A 21,615-nucleotide genomic window follows, 5' to 3' on the forward strand; every position below is an offset into this window, starting at 1 on the left:
CGTGAACGAAACCTACATGTACATGTGCTTATTATAATTCAAAGAGTGAATTTATTGGAAGGTCACAAACTTTGTAGGTACAGTGATGATCTCCCTCCAGCATTCAACAAGAGTCTTGACCATCTCCAGATTGTTGCGTAACACTCTCATGTTGCTATGGTGACAGAAATGCATCAGGAACTCTAGCAATCGATTTGCTAACCGCTTCTCCTGAGAGAAAAATGATCAGAAAGTACATCGTGTTGGCAAGACATTGCGTCAAATGTATAAAAGTAATTATAATAACAAATACGAAGGACTTGTAATGTGCACATATCCACCCTGCGCAGTAAGCCAAAAACAAACTGAAAGAAAAATAGACACAACAAAATTAGTCCTTGAAAACCTGTGACGTAAGATAAGTTTTAAAAAGAGACTTGAATTTGGTGGTACAACTTTAGAAAAGATCTAAGATTAAGTGATAGAGAGTTCCAGATGCGTGGCGCAGCTGAAGAAAACGCCTGTCACCCCAAGATTGCCTAGACTTAAGTTGAGAAGCATGGAACTTAATCGAAGATTCCTTGACGGAGTTTAAACTTAAAGTAGTTCTGAGATAAAGTGAGGAGCAATGCCGTTAAGTGTTTTGTGGCTGTATACTCCCCAGGGAGCTGTGAAAGAATAAACAAATGCTATTGGCCATATGACCAGGGTACTAATGTAAAGTGCATTGCTACGGTTATTGTAAATTGCACTATGTAAGAACTAGTTCTTCTTATTATTTTTCTACATTTCTTGAATGTGATGATCTTAGTGCTCTCTGTCAGCTGCTCAGAAAATTCATACAATCCTTTTGTTTCATACTTTGTCAAGATGGTCTGGGGGTCATCCATGAGGGTCAGGGTTATCCTGTTTTCTTAAACATGTGTTCATGTACCTTTTATTGTAATAATGATGTATTTTTGTATCTTCTCCATTTTTTTTAGGTTAAATAAATAAATAAAAATGGTACTAACCTCTGGTATAGCAACCTTAGCCCAACCAAGAAGCACCACTACAATGTCCACTACCATGTAATGAATCCCATCTCCGCCTGTGTTTCCATTCACCACTAACTGTATTAGTCCACTTAGCCAAAACTTGGCATAGGGCTCAAACACCTGCAACAAATAAAACTCAGTTTTCAAAAGTCTACACTGTAATTGTTACCCCTGGGTAGGCCTGGGTGACTAGTGAAATTTATGACTCGACTAGTCGCACCTCAAATAATCGCGACTATTTCACTTGTGGCGACTTATTTCTAATTTTCAAGATGCATTGCGGCATTGTGTGCCGCAAGCGCAATGTAGTAAAATTCAACCTGAAAGGATTGAAGGATTGCATACACTGCAGCCGATTTCACGAAACGCTAGGATTAATCCTATCTAGAGTTATGTGTGTAGGACAAAAACTCACTTAGGATGGGTTCAATGCGTCTTAACATCTATGGTTACGGAACCTAACCCGTCCTATAAGTCCTAGGATCAAAAGAGTTTGGTGAAATCGACGGCTGGGGTTTTAGCATTTAAACCCACTCCAGAGCAGGGGTGGCTATTCCACGGGGTATGCCCATTAACCGAAGTAGAACAGGGGTAAAGCCTGTGGTCTTGCCAACAGCATTAAATGTGAAAGGGCCAGCCATTGTTTCCTGGGGTTTCCCGCGGGGAATAGATTAGTGTGAAAAAGGGCTTGACGAATATTTTACACAAGACATTTATACCTCGTTGTTATTGATGATCAATCTTGCGATGAATAATTTGATGTTTACGGGCGTTGAATGACTGGACAGTTTCTTCTGCAAATTGGCCATCCAACCTGGCATTTCCGTTGGTTTAGCCCCCTGATGAAGAAAAAAAAGAGGAATATGTAAGTATTGTTTGAAGCTTAGCATGGTGTGGAGAAACTATAAATAAATAGTAAACTTGCGGGTACAATAATGTGTAAATCTCTTAGGGTGAGTGTTGGCTCTGAAAAGAGCCGGTTTGGTCTCGACGTTTCAAACAGTATACTCTGCTCGTCTTCAGGAATATGTAAATTAGAAACACAGAAACTCTCTCTGCCTTGGTTCGTTCATCTGAACACACAGTTTTCCCGAACACTAAATGTTGTTATTTATTTAGAATATGCTTCCAACATTACCTTGGCAACCTCTGGTGTTATCTTGTTAGTCTGCATGTGTTTGAGTAGAGCTGTTATAGATGCCATACACTCATGTTGATTCAGGGCATCAGACTCCATCTCAATGTATTCACCTTGGACTACGACTGTAGGTTTTTCCTTAAAAAAAACATCAAACCGAAATCGTTATCTTCTAATAACAATAAAGCAGTTTTAAAATATGCACAGCTCAATCAACAAATGCTCAAGTCAAAACATACAGAAGGAATTAAAGCCTGGTTTATAGTTCCTGCGAATTGTGAAAGTGAGGGGAATTCCATGCTTATGAACGTCAAGCGTGTTTCACGGGTTTACAAGGAAGTTTTTGAGCATGAATACTCAATACTACTAGGCATTCTTCGCTAACACGGCTAGCGCAGACATTCAGCACTAGTACAGTTAGCGGAGTATGGTAATGATGTTAGCTGTTCCCAATTTCATGAAGCTCATACACACAAAAACTTCTAAGCACAGAATAGTATTGCTTAGAAGAAACAGGTAACCAGCCCAAATTACATTGCGTTTACCTTGTTGTGGCTGGTGCCCGACTCAATTTTTGCTCAGCAAATAAATTTGTCAAGCAGTATTTTCTGCTTAACAGCTTCATGACATTGGGCCCCGAACTCAGCGGTAAGCATAGCCATGACATTGAACCCAGGACAAAAATTGAGATGTCTGTACTCCCAGTCCATAGAGTTATATAAATAAGAACTACAGGGCGCACTGTGAATGCTGCGTGTACAAACACGACGGGACCGCAACGAGACGCTTGGGCCATTTTGTAAGATGAAGGTTGAAGGCGCACTGAATAGGGAAGTAGGTCGACACACCGGTGTGTGTGTATGATAAAAACACATTGGCGTTGTTCTTCTTTAAACTTACAAAATGGCCGTACGCAGGGTCACGTAACTAGGCCAGTGCAGTGCGCTCTCTAGTTCTTATATATAACTCTATGCCCCAGTCCTACCTCATCAATGTATTTCTTCCTAGGCTGAGTGACGAGTCCTCTCTGACTAAAGCTCTGATCTGAAGAGGGACTAAATTGCTGAACACCACTGGAGAAATCAAACTGCTGGATGTCTTCACTCAAGCTGCTGTTAGTCAGGTATTGTGAGGACAAGTAACGTCCTGGACCTTATCAAAGAAATAACAAATAAGGCTTACTTGTACATGTATATTTAAATAATATCAAAGTCTTATATAGCGCAAGTATCTACCTAGAAAGATAGGTTATTGTAGTGATGAATTCTGAGACCCAATTATGTAGCACCTTATAAGGGTTTACAAGGTGCTACGGCGCATTTAGCTGCCACAGCCAGGAACACCGGGGCGAACCCCTTCTCTTTTCGATAAGTGCACTGGGTTCTTTTACATGTGTTACAATGGCTTTACGTCCCATCCAAAGGACGAAGCAATGGTTAAAAGTGTCTTGCTTATGGACACAAGTGTCACAGCTGGGGATTCGAACCCACACTCTGCTGATCAGAAATAATAGAATTTGAATTTGGTGCTCTTAACCTCTCGGCCACGACACTTTTCAAACAAGATGAAATCGCAAATGTAATGAGTCGCTGAATCTCCTCAATCTTCCAACAGCAACATCTACTCTCACACCCTAAACCTCAATTATAGAAAAGTATAAGGGGCATATCACACGAGCCAATCTACAGGCAACCCCTTTCAGGCAAAACCGACCACTGCTTTGGAAACTCAATTTTTTCCCTTGCATTTTGAAAGAATCTTATACTGCACTATGTCTTGTAATGAAAATTTAAGTCTTGCCTTAACAGCTCACTCTTTGTAGTCTTTTTTTCCTGTTTCTTTATGCCCCTAAATGGCCTTAGATTGAACCACAGAGCATCTAGAATGCAATATTTTCCGGGCCCTTTTAGAATTGTTCTCGAACAATTTTTTTAAACAAATTAAATAAATGGGTTTCCGAGAAAAAAACCTGGAGAAATCACAAACTTATTGGACGGTTTTGAAGATGAAACAAATGGCCTTCGATTGTCTATAAGAATGTTCACCTGTATACACGCCAAGACCGGAGTCACTGGATGAACTTGTGGCATCACGTACTTGGTTGCGGATAGACACAAATCGCTTCTTGCGTTCCATTGGGGCATTCATTTCAATCTCAAAGGTGTAACTTCTCTGTGTATCCACCAGATTGTCCAATAAAAACTGGCCCTGTGGTTAAGAAATAAAAGACTTTATTATAATCCCAATTTCAGAGATAGATGACAATAATAATAATAACCAGTTTTTATATAGCGCTTTTCACACCCGAAGTGCGCTTCCAAAATTATTACCCCTGATCACTGGGCCTTAAACCATTGCTTAAACCATCTCAGCTCCCTGTGGAGTATACAGCCAGTGCAACATTAATACATGTATTTATATGTACATGTATGGCATGATTGAGACAGGTAAAATCAGAGGGGTTGACGTGGCTGAAATACATTCTGCTTCCGCTTCTACTGGTAAACTGTACTCAACGTTCCTGTTGGACTTTCTCAATACAGTGTCAAATGTGGCAAGCAGACATGTCTCAATTTTGAATTGGGCGTGACTAACTAGATTACTTATTACTTAAATGCCTGCAAATCTGGGCCCAACTTCATAGAGCTGCTAAGCACAAAAAAATCGCTTAGAATGAAATTTCTTCCTTGATAAAAACAGGATTACCAACCAAATTTCCATGTGATTTTCAGGTTAAGCAATCAACAGCTGAATACCAGAAACAAACAATATGCAACAAATGGCAATTTGGTTGGTAGTCCTGTTTTTATCAAGGAAGAAATTGCATGCTCAGCAAATTTTTGAGCTTAGCAGCTCTATTAAATTGGGCCCAGGTGTGGAGCAGATGCTGTTGGGAAGCAGGTTCCACTCATGAATAGTTCTTGAGTACAATGAATAATTCAAACAATTCTTGTTGAAATCTGGTCTCTTGTACGAATTCAGGAAGAACAATTCATTATCAGATAATAAAGAGCCTCTGTGTCCGACATCGTTGCAAATGGAACGCGGAAGCGCAATATTTTTTCTGTTTTAAACTCTCTCATGTTAAAGAATGCCTTACCTTGGCTGGGTTTTCAGAGAAGAGAAACGCATTGTAGAATTTGATATCGGTTTGAGTACATGTGATGATGGCTATGAGGGCATTGTAAGCTGCACAGTGGAGCAGTCGACGTAGCTCTAGAGAGTTTGTCTCACCTCGAATGTCTTCACTTTTAGCACTGTGGCTAGCTCTGTAAGAATACGGTCAAATTAAAGATGTAAGACAAAAGTTGACTCTCAATGGTTTTACCCCTTCATACCCCAAGTTTCACCCCTGGAGAGGACACAATCGGCGAACCACCATCCACAGGCCATAGCAGGAAACAGGCCACTAACCGCCTGGTGGTGCCTCGTTCTGAGGATGACTAGTGATACTAGTCGAAACGTAACTGAAATCATTGGCTGTGTTTTGTAGAAAATTAACTTTGATAAATGGTTCTACCCGTATATACATTGTACTTAGATGTGTGTTAGCACTGTATACTCATAGTTCTGTGAAAAAAACAAAAACACAGGCATATACTCGGTGAGATTCACACCCACGACCTTTGCAATTCTAGAGCAGTGTCTTACCAACTAGGCCATCGGGGATGCCCGGTAGCTAGAGGCAGTTCCAATCTTATCATGAACTATCCATGTTTTAGAAGAATCAAGCCAAATAGAAATCACAGACTCAAGCCAATTGCAAGTTTTATAACGGACAAGCTATTTCCAGTTTGATATTCCTGCCAACCTATCAATCAATAAATCATTCACTCGTAAAATTTATAAGGAACCAAACCAACAGGGCCCATTTACATTTGTATATAGCTCTGCTTACTGCTGCATTCTGCGCTTGCGATCACCATTCTCCACTTACTATTTGGATGGCACATTTATAAATGCAGTAATTTTACTACTTCAGTATCAATATAATTTGTTTTTCCTCTTACACAATGTGTATTTTAGAATGTGTGCTTAAAAGCACTGTATTCAGTAATTTCCTAAGATCTGTGAACAAAAATCCACAGGCAAACCACTCAGTTGGGATGTCTTACCACTAAACCACCCAGCATTATAGTTTTTGCAATTCTTACTTTGTTAAAGCCTGAGTCATTTCTTTTCCTGTCTTGACATCCTCAATGTAAGCCTTGTTGATCACTGAGCTCATCGAGAAGAGATCATCCTTAGTGAGGCGAGAGTACATCAAGTCAACAAGCTGGAAGCAGCAGGTCTTAGAGACTAGTTGGCCCTGGAATGCTGACTCTGATACCTGAAGGGTAGAGGAAGAGAGAACAGGTATGAATGAGCTCATAGAGAAGAGATCATCCTTAGTGAGGCGAGAGTACATTAAGTCAACAAGCTGGAAGCAGCAGGTCTTGGAGACTAGTTGGCTCTGGAAGGCTGACTCTGATACCTGAAGGGTAGAGGAAGAGTGAACAGGTATGAATGAGCTCATAGAGAAGAGATCATCCTTAGTGAGGCGAGAGTACATTAAGTCAACAAGCTGGAAGCAGCAGGTCTTGGAGACTAGTTGGCTCTGGAAGGCTGACTCTGATACCTGAAGGGTAGAGGAAGAGAGAACAGGTATGAATGAGCTCATAGAGAAGAGATCATCCTTAGTGAGGCGAGAGTACATTAAGTCAACAAGCTGGAAGCAGCAGGTCTTGGAGACTAGTTGGCCTTGGAATGCCGACTCTGATACCTGAATGGTAGAGGGATAGAGAGAACAGTTGTGAGTGAGCTCATTGAGAAGAGATCATCCTTAGTTAGACAAGAGTACATCAAGTCAACAAGCTGGAAGCAGCAGGTCTTGGAGACTAGTTGGCTCTGGAAGGCTGACTCTGATACCTGAATGGTAGAGGAAGAGAGAACAGGTATGAATGAGCTCATTGAGAAGAGATCTTCCATAGTGAGGCGAGAGTACATTAAGTCAACAAGCTGGAAGCAGCAGGTCTTGGAGACTAGTTGGCTCTGGAAGGCCGACTCTGATACCTGAATGGTAGAGAGAGAGAGAACAGGTATGAATGAGCTCATTGAGAAGAGATCTTCCTTAGTGAGGCGAGAGTACATCAAGTCAACAAGCTGGAAGCAGCAGGTCTTGGAGACTAGTTTGCCCTGACACTCAACCTTAAAAGCGCACTACACTGTAGAACCCTTGGGGAAATTTTTCCCCAAAATGGCGCCAACCAAGTTAGTGATGATGACATCAGGGCCAAATTTCATAAAGCTGTCAAGCAAAAAATTGCTAAGCACAAAAATTGAATGCGGCACCAGCCATAACACTTCTGTTAAGCAATAATTGTCAGTGCTTAGCAAGTGTTTGTGCTTACAAGCTTATATAAAACTAGGTCGAGGTGAATTGAGTATGGTGAACTCTGACCTTGGTTGGTTTGGCGTCAATCGTCGACACCATCTCCCCGATGTGTTCCTTGAAGAAGTTTTGTATAGCTCCTACTCCGGCTAGTCTCATCAGAGGAATACAAACTCTCTCTATTGCAGCTCCGCGTATCTCTTTGTTATAACTCTTGTCTTGCTGGAAGATCTTGTAGGCGACTTCAAAGGCTGCTGTTTGCTTGTCTTCTGGTAGTCTAGGATATGTTAAAAATAATGATGGTACAAAATGATGGTACGCCTGTTTATGCACCTCTGAACAATACGCGTCTACCACTTCTGCCTTATGGGGGTCCACTCCTTTTGTGCTCGTTTTGACCCACAAAATGGCTGATGGGACATGCGTGTATATGTGCAGTGCGCATTGAGAATAGAGTCTATTCTCTTGAGTATCAATGGACGCTTAAACAAGACATATCTTCTCCTAGTGCTTGTTCAACTCATTTTGATTCTGGTCTGGTGAAATAAATAATGTTCTAGTAAAATTGTTAAGCTATAAGACATGTAGCCTTGATGTACTATAGATTATGTGTGGGTCTAGGCCCAATTTCATAAACCTGCCTAAGCAACAAAATTAGCTCAGCAAAACATACTCACCAGAGTAAAGTTATCAGCCAATATACCATGTCACATGTACAATGTTTAACTGGTATCCTGCTTATTTTTGCTCCACATCAACTTTTAAGCAGTATTTTCTGCTTAAGCAGCTCTAAGAAATTGGGCCTAGGTATGAGCGGGAATGTTTACCGTTTAATAAAGGACGCCAGTGACTCTTGTATCTCTTCTTCGCACACGTGTTTGTCGTCTCTACACATGATGCTAATGAGTAACTCAAGAAGCATGAGGTCACCAGCCAACACCATAGAGGTCAGAATCTAGTCAAAACAAACACGTAAACAAAAATAAGGTTTAATGGATTGAGTGGATGTGTCGTGACGAGCGGTTGAACTCGAGATAACCAACGTGTAGTAGCAGTAGGAGGGTTAACTATTTAAATTTTGTGATGCACATTACCTTATTAAAAGCAGCATTATAATCGTTCTATTTAGGACTTCCAACATGTAGTAGCAGTAGGAGGGTTAACTATTTAAAGTTTGTGATGGACATTACCTTATTAAAAGCAGCAATATAATCATTGTATTTAGGACTTCCAACATGTAGTAGCAGTAGGAGGGTTAACTTTATAAAGTTTGTGATGGACATTACCTTATTAAAAGCAGCAATATAATCATTGTATTTAGGACTTCCAACATGGAACTCAGATGACTTCAGAGGGAAGTTATCAGCAACGAGTCTATCTAGCGATGATCTGAGGAAGCAACAAGGTCAACAAATAATTCAAAGACATTTTAATGAGCAAGGCACTTAACTGCTTCATAAAAAGCTTGGAAGGCAGTGCATTCTGCTCTGCCAGCCATAGTGGATGACACCCAATTCCTGTGGACTATGAAGGGTTGTAACCCTGTTTCAGCCCTAGGAGTAGGTGACAACGTGCCCCTGGTGACAGTTGATTGGAGTTGACAGCGACAATCAGTTAAGTGTACCCCTCACCTTGAAGTGATCTACTATGACCAGGGCCCAATTTCATAGAGCTGCTTAGCGGCCGATTTTGTGCTTACTGTGTGATTTCCATTTCATAGCGCTGCTAACTGTAAGCACACAAAATGGTATGCTAACCTTCCCGTGCTTACTGCATGACATGAAAGTAAATGACGTCAAATGCACATCCATGGTGAACGCACAATATGGCCACCTTGTTTTTCTGCTAACCTGTGATATACACTTGACCTTTAGCAGATTTTTCTGCTACAGCAAGCATGAAAATTTGCTTACAGTTAAGCAGCGCTTTGAAATTAGGCCGCCCTTGTGAGTTGGCAGTTGGGTGATTTCTCATTAAAAAAGGGCCATCTTCAATAGTGTGGTACTATCCATAATCTCATACAAGTGCTTATTACGCTGACTAACAACATTTGTAAATATTCTTAACTTACTTGAGTAGTGCCAACTCTGTCTTTGGTAAACCAGTGAAGAAAAACAAAATATCCAGAGCCTGTGTCTTGAAGGTCAGAGTTGTTGATGGATCAGTAAGCATGAGGGTGTAGGCATCCAGTACAGACCTGAATACAGGATGACTGGCATCATTCACAAACTGAAACCAAGAATCGTAAACACTTCATCATAATACGCATCAAGTTGCAATAATATTAAAAAATATTCCCCTACTTTCTCCTTGTGTGTGGCAAACCAGAGCTCAATTTCATAGATTCTGTAAGCACAAAAACTTGCCAAGCACAGAAAAGAATTGCTTAACAAAAACAGTTTACCAGCCAAAATTACACTCAGTTTACACTAATGTCATAAACTACATGTATATCATATTTCCACCATACACAGTTTCAAATCCTAAATCCAAATTTTTTAAAGCAAATAGTTTTCAGTATCCTTTCCAAACGTATAAAGACCCTTTTAAGAGTTCTGCAGTTCATGATATCAACATACTATCCCCAACTAGGGGCCTTTCTCAAATCTTGGCTTGGGCTCCGTCACTGGCTTGGGCTCCGCGCGCTCCGTACGTAGTGGAACAGTGTATTATGCTTGCAGTGGTGGTTGGAACATACAAAGAAGCCAGGAGCCAGAGCCCAAGCTGAGGAGGATTGAGAAAGGCCCCAGGGGTGGATTTCACAAAGAGTTAGGACTAGTCCCAACTTAGGACTAGTCTTAGGAGATATTAAGAACTTAAGGCTAGTCCTAAGTTAGGACGAGTAACTCGTCCTAACTCGAGATAAGACTAGTCTTAACTCATTGTGAAATCCACCCCAGGACTTGTAAACACTGTATACTACCTTTGCATCAATCTGAAGAAGCTTACGCAGCAAGAGTAACGCAAAGCTCTGCAGTTCTGGCTCACAACCTTTCTTCAAATGGCCCATGAGGGCGCTCCACTGAGTTAGTATGGCACTGTGAACCGCCATCCCATATCTGGAAGAGGGAAAGGAAAAAATTACAAGTTTCAAGTTAATTCCAAAATTTGACAGCAGGTTCAAAAGAAGAATGTATTGAAACATTTATTTTTATCATCATAATTTTTATTTCTAAAATTTCTCTTTTCTGTTTTGCAATTATTTTATAAAGATTCTGTTCAAATTTTAAGATTGTGTTGATAGGTTTTCGAGTCACAGTTCTTAAGTTCACTTTTATTAATCCTGGGTACTTAGAAATGGCTTGTCCTGTCTGATTGTTCGTTTATTTTTGTTAATAGTGCAAACAGAATTAATTCATAATTAATTCCTCAGAATCAGGGCACAATGAAGAATGCCTAGCAACGTGGAGTACACACGCACAAAATAAAAAAATCCTTGCTAACCTGTGAAATACGCTTGGCGGTAAGCTGTATAAGCAGGCCGGGCCATGAAATTGAGCCCAGGTTCTGGTAAAAAAACAAACATACAGTATATCTTACTTTTTCCTGACATCCCGGCTGCTTGTTATCTGGTCCAGCAGACCATTGAGTACACTGCTTACAAGGCTGGTATCTCTACCGCCCTCTCTAGTCAACAATGGGACAGTCTTCTGTGCGTGTCTTGCAATCTCAATGTTTAGTAAGGTCTTGAAGGAGGAGTAGAAGAGGATTCCTTTACTGGAGGAGATGCTTGAGTGAGATAAGACTCCATAGCTAGAGAGTTGTGTCTTGTCAATCAGGCAGGCTACTAGTGCCTTAGGCTGTAAGATAAAGAAGAAGTTGACTGGGATTGGTGATGTTTTTCAAAACAAACAAATGACACTCAAAAGTAAGGTACGCAAAAAACCTACATGCTGGTAGAAGTTTTGTTTTGGTTAAAGTGTGCTGTCACTGGTTACACCAAACTGAAAAAGTGGGAGTGTCGTGGCCGAGCAGAAAAGAGCATCGGACTCAAGTTCTGGAGGTTAAGTCATCGTTATGTGGGTTCGAATCCCGGTTATGACACTTGACCGGGATCCCGATTCCTTGAGCAAGACACTTAACCATTGCTTCTCTCCACCCAGGGATAAAATGGGTAACTGTGAGGACAGAGATGGTTTAAGTGAATTTGAGCTTGGAGCTATATACTCCCTAGGGAGCTGAGATGGTTTAAGGAATGAAATATATGGCCCAGCAGTGACCAGGGGTTAATAATGTCAGAAGCGCTTTGATACGTCCTTCGGGCTATGATTAAGCGGTTTATAAAAATCGAATATTCTTATTAAATAAAAGCTGCACCAAAAACAGTTTCAAACTCACCTCAATACCCAACTGAAAGGCCAGATCCAAAAGGCGTCCACCAAGCTCCACAGATAGTGGGGTTAGATTAGATGCAACAAGTCTGCCGTCCTCTTGTGTCGTTGTGAGACAGTTGAATACACAGTGAAGCAGTTGGACAGAAAAGGAACTACCACTACCCTGTAAAAGTTTATACATCACAAATCAGCTTAGCAGGTTTAAAAGTCAAATTTCAAACTTTATTTATCAGTATGCTCTGATCGCCTTTAGGGTGTCATGGCCGAGCAGGTAAGAGCACCAAACTCAAGCTCTTGTGATTCTGTTCAGCAGAGTGTGGGTTCGAGAGTCGTGACACTTGTGTCCCTGAGCAAGACACTTAACTACATGTACATGCTTCTCTCCACCCAGGGGTACATGTACATGGGTACCGATGGTTCTTGTGATTGACTTGGCCAAGAAGCGCATATTTGTTGCACCGAGTATATACTATCCAGGGAGCTGACATGGTTTAAGGAATGTTTTAAGGCCCAGTGACCAGGGGCAATAATGTCGGGAACGCTTTGAGATGCCCTTCGAGTGTGAAAAGCGCTGTATAGAAACTAGTTGTTACTATTACTATCCAAGAGACTGCAGGCATACTTAAACCACATGTAGCAGCAGGGTGAAGGTTAAAGGTACGGTTGTGCAGTATAAAGTCAGATTGTATAATCACTACTAGCAATTCAGCTAGCATTGCCATAAATATTGATTGGAACTCTAAACAAAGATTTGTATGTTCTTACCACGCCTGCAGTCACTGTTGAGAGAAGATTTGCCTGATGAAGTTGATCATAGCCACCAACAAGGTGACTCAGCTGTCCATGGTCAAGGGCCATTTCCTCTGTACCACTGAACATGGTTGGGAGAAGCTTCACCAAATCATGTTGACTGCAAACAAAAACATTTGGGCTCTTCACACTAATAGTGTTTTAAGAAATATTTTATTGCAACAATTAAACTGCACATTTTTCTTGGAGCATGAATAAATTATGTCACGGGCACACCCGCGATCCGGCGCGTTCCTCCACGTGACAGCTCAAACAAAAGAAAACCTACCCCGTGTTGCCCGTTTTCCTGCAACCGCCCGGTCTTGAGGGAGAATCACTGTATAACAAAGGAACAATGGTGTTGGCCAAACACCACTTTGGCAACTTAAGCGCTGCCTTGTCAATGTAATCTGAACAACAAAAAGCACCAACAATAGTGTTCGATAGTGAGGCAACCTAAAAATCACTGGAGCGCTGAATTCCAATTTTGGAATGACTGCGTGCTGTCACATGACTGCACGCGAGCGACCAGGTTCTTAATTTATCCATGGTCCCTTATGAATAATTTCCGACTTTGTAACATACCTGTTTTGAGTGATACTGGTTGTTACAGCTTCAAAAATATCACTTTTCATATTGGCAGGCAGAGATCTTGACAATAGTTTCAGCAGCTGGCCAGTCTAAAAATTCAGTCAAATGTAATAAAAAAATGACTTTGTGATTGTGATATTTTAAAACAGGGACCTACAGGTTGAAGCTGTGTTCTGAATGGAAAAGCATTTTGTTGAATTATCGAGATAGTAAAAAACGTGTACAAAAGATGCCAGCTTGATGCATGTGATCTAGGCCGGTGAAAGGTCACTAGATTTTCTGGCTCGGTTAAACTGACCTCGTCAATCTTCCTGGGCATCTTTGGCTTGATTCAACTACCCACGCAGTTTTATTCATCATTAGGTGTTTCTACTTCCACTATTTTTAAACCAAAGGTGGTATCAACATGGGGTTTTAAAGCACAGATTATGCTCTTTTCAAATGTATACAAAGACTTAACATTACCTTTGGTCGACTAACAACTCAATGTTCTGTACCACATCACATTTGGAATATTACACTTTTATCTTCCCTTATCCTTCGATAAGGTTTTGTATTGCACTCTGCGTATTGTGAGTGTTAATGCGTCATGCTCTGCAAACGGACAGTGCAAAAATTACATTCTCAACTTGCCACGTGCATTGTTTCTTTGGTTGAATAATATGAAGCTGGAAGATAAATTCGTTATCTCACGCGTGCTTCTGGAATATGGCAAATATAAAAATATATATATATAGCGAGCGTCGTTGGATATGGGACGCAGCTGTGCTATATTTTTCCATATTCAACTCCAGTTGTATGATAACTTATATCATCCCAGCTGACTTGGCGGACTTGTTCAGCTCTCTTACCGTTTTGGGAAGATTGTTCATGATTTCCACGTCAGCCATGTTAAATCCTACCAGCGATGGTTGTAAGACGCATGAGATCAGCAGTTTCAACAACCCTCCTTGCCAAATTGACTTAGGAATGACCTGAAAGGTCAAAGTGAACAAATGCAAATTAAGTTTGTTAAGTAATAAATCTATCCATACAATACTGTTTTAATGTTACTCGAAAACCAGGCCATGAATTAACCAACAGTAACAATTGCAGTGGTGCCCTGTGCTTTGGTGCCCTCTGCAAACATCCAAGACAAATTAATATTTTCCTTGTAGAAATTCCAATTATCAGATGAAAACTGCCAAACCCATTCAACAACAAAGCTCAAGGCCTGAATACCAGTAACTGCTATCATAGCATATGACATACTAAGTGTACCCTTTCAAACTATTTCATTTTAAGGCACTTGACACCTTTGGTAATTGTCTAGAAACTAGTTACCAGCCAAAATTCCCTAAAGCTTACATTGTTGCAACTGGTACCTCATTATCTGCTTAGCAAAGAATATTTTCTGCTTAACAGCTTTATGAAATTGGGCCCAAAGCTCGAGTCCAGTGCTCTTATCCGCTCGGCCACAACGCACCAGTAGGTCATTTAACCCTTACCTTAACTGCCTCAGTTGGATAGTTGCCCATCAGTACTGTCAGGAAGTCCCAGAGTCGAACCACCACAGTACACTTGCCTTGACTATACTCCTCCGACTCCCTCGGAGTGAAGATGTGATGAGAGGATGACGAAGCCTTCCTCCCTCCTCCACTAAGACTCTGAGAAGCTCCATTGATGTCAAGAAGACTCAGGCTGGTCAAGAAGTAATTCAGGGATTGGAAGAGCACTGAAGGGCGCTTCGCTGCATCTTTGTTTTAAAGGGAAAATTTATGTTTGGTAAAACACTCTCAAAAGATAATGGTAATAAAAACCTTCGGTTAGAAGCCTACAGCAGCTTTTGAAAGTATAGACCCATTGCACAATGTGCAGCGCGCATACAAGCTCGTCTTGTGTCTGCCATGTTGGGGGTCAATACATGCACAAAAGGATGGTACACGTGTTTACACGCGCATTGGTGCGTAACACATGTTCCATCCTTTTGTGCACATTTTGACCCCCAAAGTGGCGGACAGGAGACGTGCATGTATGCGCGCTGTGCGTTGTGCAATGGGAATATAGGACTACAGTATATTTATACTGTCAACAAGGGAGAGGTCACTAGAGCAGTTCTATAAGCAGTTCACCATCACAATTACATGTATGTTTCAGCCATCATGGAAAGATGGCTAGTCCTAACTTGTTCTAACTCGAGATAAGTCTAGTCTTAAAGACAGTTGGTAATTGTCAAAGACCAGTCTTCTCACTTCGTGTATCTCTACATAAGCATAAAATAATAAACCTGTGAAAAATCTAGCTCGATTGGTTGTCGGAGTTGCGAGATAACTATGAAAGAAAAAAACACCCTTGTCACACGAAGTTGTGTGCTTTCAGATGCTTGATTTCGAGACCTCAAATTCTAAACTTGAAGTCTCGAAATCAAACTTGTGGAAAATTATTTTTTTCTCGAAAACTACGTTACTTCAGAGGGAGCCGCTTCTCACAATGTTTTATACTATCAACCTCTCCCCATTACTCGTTACCAAATTAGGTTTTATGCTAATAATTATTTTGAGTAATTATCAATAGTGTCCACTGCCTTTAACTCGTTGTGAAATCCACCCCTGGTCCAAGGGAGTGGAAAGTTTTGACTATAATGTACCCCAAAGACTTAAAGGTTTTAGTTACCAGTGAAAACTGCTGTTGGTGCCAAGAGTTTCTCTCCAAGGACCCAGGTATAGCAGTCAAGAGCAGCTAGCAGGTGATCAAACCAGGTACAGGCCAGCTTAACGGAGAATGTCTGCCCCATGGAGGCAAGGGTTGTATACTTGGCAATACCACTGGAATTGGATCCTTTCATTCCACCACCTTCAAATCTGAGATCATTAATACTGTTCAGTTAGCAGGGAAGGGATAGGCTGTTGAGAAATAAACCTGAACTATGAGCACAAAGCATGCAAGCTCAAAAACTTGCGAGCATGAAGCCCAATATTAACATTTATCTTTGCATCTTAAAAGCCTTACCCTTCATCTAGAGCGCTATTATATGATTTTATCTTCATTATGTTGTGAATGTGAAATAAAAAAAATAAAAAAATGGGGTGGGGCAAAACAAAACCAAGAATTTATTTTTTTAGGGGGAAAAAACCCAACAACAATTGTTAAGCAATATGTTCTGCATAAGCAGTTCTTTGAAATTGGGCCCAGGCGAGAGGAAGAGGAAGTTCAGGGATTAACTTGGGATGTGCGACTATTTATTTCAAATATCAAGTAATAAACCACAAGGGGAACCGACTGGTAGGAACACTGTATGCTGAAAGGATTCTCTATAGCAAAAGAAAACATTGAGAGGGTGTTGGAATCTAGACCAGAGGAATGGCATTTACCTGGATATAAAGTAGTCTGGTCCCTTCTCTTTCAGTGTGTTCTGCATCCATGTCTGTGGTGTATTACGACCTGAATTTTTTTCAAAACAAATACAAAACTTAGGTACATTCATATATAAAATTGATGTGGTATATTGCCTGCCAATTTCAATGGTTTTTTTGACTCTATCTTCTTCAGTACATTCCGGGTGCATCAAAGGGTGATTTTTCATATGAACTTCAACCAAACATCGAATTCTTAAAATAGTCTCACTTCAAATGGTATCATATTTTGGAAAAACCTTATAAATTCAGCATAAAGCAATCCTTCATGCTTGAATGTTTCTCAAGAAAACATAAAACGAACTTCTTAAACATGTATCAACAAAGCCAATGTAACTATTTATTTATCTGCCTGGTCTCATCTGTCATAAACCATCTCTGCCCTACAGGTACCCATTTTACCCCTGGGTGGAGAGAAGCTTATGATTAAAGTGTCTTGCTCAAAGACACAAGTGTCACTACCAGGATCCAAACCAAACTTGTTCAGACCTGCATCCCGATGACCTAACCACCAGAACTTGAGTCCGATGCTCTTATCTACATCTATGCGAGTTCTCATCAAAGCCTGTTCAGCATCTAGATGCTCGGCCACGACACCCCACAGTCAAAATAAACAATCTAGGTATCAAGTATAGGAGTATAGTACAGTACCCGGTAGCAGCGGTGTAAGCTTATAGATAAGCATCATACACTGATGTCTACACTCAGTCTGAGGTCTGCCACATTGACGCAGTAACCAGATTACCAAGACACTCAAGGTTGGGCTTACATCCGATGACAACTCTCTGATTCATAAACACAAATTCAATTCAATTCAGTTCAATAGGACATTTATTTCAACATTTGCACATTAGGGCATCATCCTAAAAGTTGAGGCTTATTATGGATGTGCCCGTTACAACAATACAAAACAAAACATAGTACCATGTAATAGTTTACAAAGTGCTGAGGCGCAATATGCTGTCAATCGAATCAGGAATACCGGGGAAAACCCCTTCTCTTTATGGTGAGTGCACTGGGTCCTTTAACAGGCAATACACAACACACTGAACCAATAACTTTACGTCCCATCCAAAGGTACATCAATAACGGTCCGCTCGGCCAAGACACGCCACAATGACCTAAAAAGATCCAATCAAATGACACTAATCTACTTGGGTGTTTTATAAATGAGAATATAGTTTTCAAGTAACACCAAACTTACCTTGGAGTTCTTCTATTTGGGCGCTGTTTGTTCAATAAATCAGCTTTAACCCGAATGATCCTTTCTAAGTGACTCAGTACTTGCACACCATGAAGTTGAGTTCCTGCATTAACAATAAAAAACATGAAACATTCTCAGTCATTGGTTTATTACTGTGGTTGGAAACAGCCTCGAGCCCATGATTTCTTCACTGGTCCCAATAGCCTGTTCCATTATAACATGTTTGAAGCGAAGAAGGGAACCAGTGACAGTTAAAAAATGTGGTACCGATGGTTGACTATGCTTCTAAATGAGTAGTTCGAGTGAGTGCATCACTGCGCATGTACATTGCTTGTCAGTAGTCGACTACATATGCGCACTCAAACTTGCTCCTAGATTGAATGATTCTGTAACACGTATGCAGGGCTTGAGTTTTACAGTGGACCACCGGCCCAAGATTGTCCCCAGTAGTCAACTAAATATGCGCACTCGAACTTGCTCCTAGATTGAATGACTCTGCGACAACTATGCCAGGCTTGAGTTTTACAGTGCACCACCGGCCCAAGATTGTAAGTGTTGGACTAGTAAACTCAAGACAGGACAAGACTGGCAGTTTTAGTTCAACATCTTTGTCTAAAAAGAATGATGTTCAAATGTTGACTTTGAGTCTTACAAATATCTTTCAATCCTGCTGAGTATCAACCATAAAATGGAAGAAATAAATCTTGTCTTTGTTTTTTGCTCAAATGAAACAGTTAAGGCGATAAAATTGTGTTCTCATTTTGATTATAGTCTCTTTTCATATTCATTCTGGTCTTGAAAATACACTCCTGATCCAGTAAAGTTCTGCGATCTTGAGGATTTTCTCCACGGACTCGAGCCCTGCCATATGTGTTTACCGATGGCCTTGTCATCATGATGAGCTAGCGCCAGACTGTTGATAAACGTTACTAGAATCTCAAACACAAACTGGTCCACTAGGGAATCCTCCTCACTGAAAACAAACAAACAAGAGAAAAATCAAGGACAAATAATAGTAATAATAATAATAATAATAATAATAATAATAACAATAATAGTAATAAAATGCATTTAAATAGTACTTATTACAGGGTTTCTAAGCGCTAAAACAAAAGTAATTAAATACATGCTATAATGACCATAACAAAGTAAGTGTACAATAACATAAAATGAAATTTTTTTAAGTGAGTTGAAATAGCTGAAACTCCAACTGGCTTAGATGGATCTAAATAAGTGGGTTTTGAGTTCAGTCTTAAATGAGTCCAGTGTAGTAGAGGCACGGATGTGGACGGGAAGGTTGTTCGGCCACGACAGATCTATAAGCGAAAAGGTTATATTTGATGGAAGGAAATGTAGTTGTTTTGTACCGAAAGACAGTGTAGATATGGTTGAATGCCAGAGCTGCTCCCAGTCGTTTGAATGTGCTGGGATGTAGAGCCATGCTGTAAATTCTCTTCAATAGAGACTTGGCATTATTGGGACTCTTGTCTTGTTGCTAAATAAAGACACAAATCAAACACAGTCAGTGTAACATAACATAATTAAAATTCATTAGGCGCTATTCCATCAAGATCATAGCGCACTTGAAGGCAATTAACATAATGGATTTGTGCAGGCGGGTACCCAGTTTCTGCTAAGCAATATTTGTTTGAACTTATCACATTTTTCGTGCTTACAGACTCTATGAAATTGGGCCCAGTTGATTTCAGCTTAGCTGAAATACTAACATCATCCGCTAGTCAGACCTATTTATCAATTAAACACTTACTTCCTTTGACGTCTGCTTAATTGACCAACTCAAAAACTCTCTGAGACAACGGGCGCAGATATCCCTCAGCGATGTGTCAGTTGGATGAATCACACCATCCAGCAGTGCCTTCAGTAGAGCTATAGTCTCCTCACTCTCAAACGTCTTGTTGCCGGTAAACCAATGAATGAGCTGCATGACAAGGGGCTCAAACAGCTGCCTAGAAACCTGCTCAATGTCACATGCTAGACGCAGGAGGACGGGGAAGATCCTACGGTATAGATGCTGCATAGGACTCTAAAACAAAAATAGAAACAAAAGTTGTGGTCTTGGTGGAATTAGTAGCTCCATTGTCATATACAATGTAGCAGCAACTAACAAAGTCTAATTTCGTCTAATTTTGCCCAACATCAACCAACCAATCAATCAATTGTTATATTTATCAGGCGCAAATCCAACAGTTGTTGCTCATAGCGCCGTACAACACCAGAGCTTGGGTCCGGTGAATTAGACCGCTCGGCCACGACAAACCACAATATTCAAAAATAGTATTGATTAAGTTGGACACAAAGAAATTATTTAATTGGATTGAAAGTTTGCAGTAAGTATGGTAGATAACTGATGCACATCTTCAAATGCAACCAACATGTACCGTTGGTGATGATGTCAGCTGAGATGGGTCAATACCTCATGCGCACAGGCCTATAGTTACGCAGCCCGTCATGTAAATAAAAATAAAAAAACATTGCATAGAGTGTATTTATCATACACACACCATCGTGTAGGCCTACATGTACTTCGTATTCAATGCGGGTACAAGGTTCATCTCACAAAATGTCGCGTGTGTTCCCTCGCGGTCCTGTCGCGTTTGTGCACGCAGCATCGCCAGTGCACTCTCTATGGTCAATACTCACTTTAGCTTGTCTTCCAGCAGGCTGTTGAGTTCCTTTTCCCAGCATGTATAACACCAGGGTGTGTAGCGACTCACAAGCAGCTACCTACATGTACAATAACACGAACAATGCAAAGTAATTGAAGACGGTTTCTGAGAGGTAAAGGGCTCAATTTCATAGAGCTGCTTAGCGGCCGATTTTTTGCTTACTGTGCGATTTCCATTTCATAGCGCTACTAACCGTAAGCACACGAAAAGGCATGCTAATCTTCCGGTGCTTATGCTGCACAAAAATAATAAATGACGGAACAATACAAATCAATGGTAGACGCACACTTATGGCCGCCCCATATTTTTCTGCTATATTTTTGCGATGTCAAAAACATGACCACCTTTTTAAAATGAAATTTTCATATGTTGTTTTTGTTTTATACATTTATATAGGATTAAAACAATCAAATTATTCCAAAAACCCAAGTTATATTTTGCCTATAATCTAAGAAGACATTTTACATGTTTTTTTATTTGATAACTGAAAAAAAAACATTTATACAGTATCTTGTTTATTTCTTGCTTGTTTGAATTGAGAAACTTACTTTAGTCTGACGATCACTAGATGTCAATGCTAGATCAGCAACCCTTGGCAGAAATCGATCTGCAAAATGAAAAACACACAATTCTGTACGATTTTTTCCAGAAATATTGAACCAAAAAGTATCTAAAAAAACAATTAAACAAAAACAAACAGTCTCTAAAGGGTTAATAAGACCCTGGACAATATTGGTAATTATCAAAGACCAGTCTTCTCACTTGGTGTATCGCAAGATCTGCATAAAATTAAAAACCTGTAAAAATTTGAACTGAATTGGTTGTTGAACTTGCGAGATAATAATGGAAGAAAAAACACCCTTGTCACACAAAGTTGTGTGCTTTCAGATGCTGGACTTCGAGACCTCAAAATCTAATTCTGAGGTCTCAAAATCAAAATCAAATATTTAGTGGAAAATTACATTACAGTAGAGAGAGCTGTTTCTCACAAGGTTTTATACTATCAACCTCTCCCCATTACCCATTACCAAGTAAGGTTTTATGCTAATAATTATTTTGAGTTATTGCCAATAGTGTCCACTACCTTTAAACC

The 21,615-nt window shown here is 40.3% G+C and overlaps 1 protein-coding gene across 1 annotated transcript in view; it reads right to left on the minus strand.

Annotated features, from left to right (window-relative positions):
- LOC117292274 (DNA-dependent protein kinase catalytic subunit-like) overlaps window positions 1–21,615 on the minus strand; it is a 73,995-nt gene that overhangs the window by 35,625 nt on the left and 16,755 nt on the right. The window contains exons 22-49 of the mRNA XM_033774272.1: window positions 21,071–21,129; window positions 20,497–20,580; window positions 19,604–19,879; window positions 19,203–19,330; window positions 18,714–18,808; window positions 17,836–17,938; window positions 17,283–17,416; window positions 16,590–16,659; window positions 15,892–16,079; window positions 14,727–14,974; window positions 14,091–14,213; window positions 13,234–13,328; window positions 12,625–12,769; window positions 11,864–12,022; window positions 11,066–11,325; window positions 10,449–10,584; window positions 9,597–9,754; window positions 8,812–8,914; window positions 8,353–8,480; window positions 7,595–7,802; window positions 6,309–6,484; window positions 5,255–5,423; window positions 4,200–4,362; window positions 3,140–3,306; window positions 2,155–2,292; window positions 1,736–1,855; window positions 993–1,136; window positions 71–210 (exon numbers count right to left, since the gene is read on the minus strand). Of these exons, the coding sequence (XP_033630163.1) occupies window positions 71–210; window positions 993–1,136; window positions 1,736–1,855; window positions 2,155–2,292; window positions 3,140–3,306; window positions 4,200–4,362; window positions 5,255–5,423; window positions 6,309–6,484; window positions 7,595–7,802; window positions 8,353–8,480; window positions 8,812–8,914; window positions 9,597–9,754; window positions 10,449–10,584; window positions 11,066–11,325; window positions 11,864–12,022; window positions 12,625–12,769; window positions 13,234–13,328; window positions 14,091–14,213; window positions 14,727–14,974; window positions 15,892–16,079; window positions 16,590–16,659; window positions 17,283–17,416; window positions 17,836–17,938; window positions 18,714–18,808; window positions 19,203–19,330; window positions 19,604–19,879; window positions 20,497–20,580; window positions 21,071–21,129 (4,117 nt within the window). The remainder of the gene's footprint in view (window positions 1–70; window positions 211–992; window positions 1,137–1,735; window positions 1,856–2,154; window positions 2,293–3,139; window positions 3,307–4,199; window positions 4,363–5,254; window positions 5,424–6,308; window positions 6,485–7,594; window positions 7,803–8,352; window positions 8,481–8,811; window positions 8,915–9,596; window positions 9,755–10,448; window positions 10,585–11,065; window positions 11,326–11,863; window positions 12,023–12,624; window positions 12,770–13,233; window positions 13,329–14,090; window positions 14,214–14,726; window positions 14,975–15,891; window positions 16,080–16,589; window positions 16,660–17,282; window positions 17,417–17,835; window positions 17,939–18,713; window positions 18,809–19,202; window positions 19,331–19,603; window positions 19,880–20,496; window positions 20,581–21,070; window positions 21,130–21,615) is intronic.

The sequence above is a fragment of the Asterias rubens genome, chromosome 7 (genome assembly GCF_902459465.1).
Source record: "Asterias rubens chromosome 7, eAstRub1.3, whole genome shotgun sequence".
NCBI lineage: Eukaryota > Metazoa > Echinodermata > Asteroidea > Forcipulatida > Asteriidae > Asterias > Asterias rubens.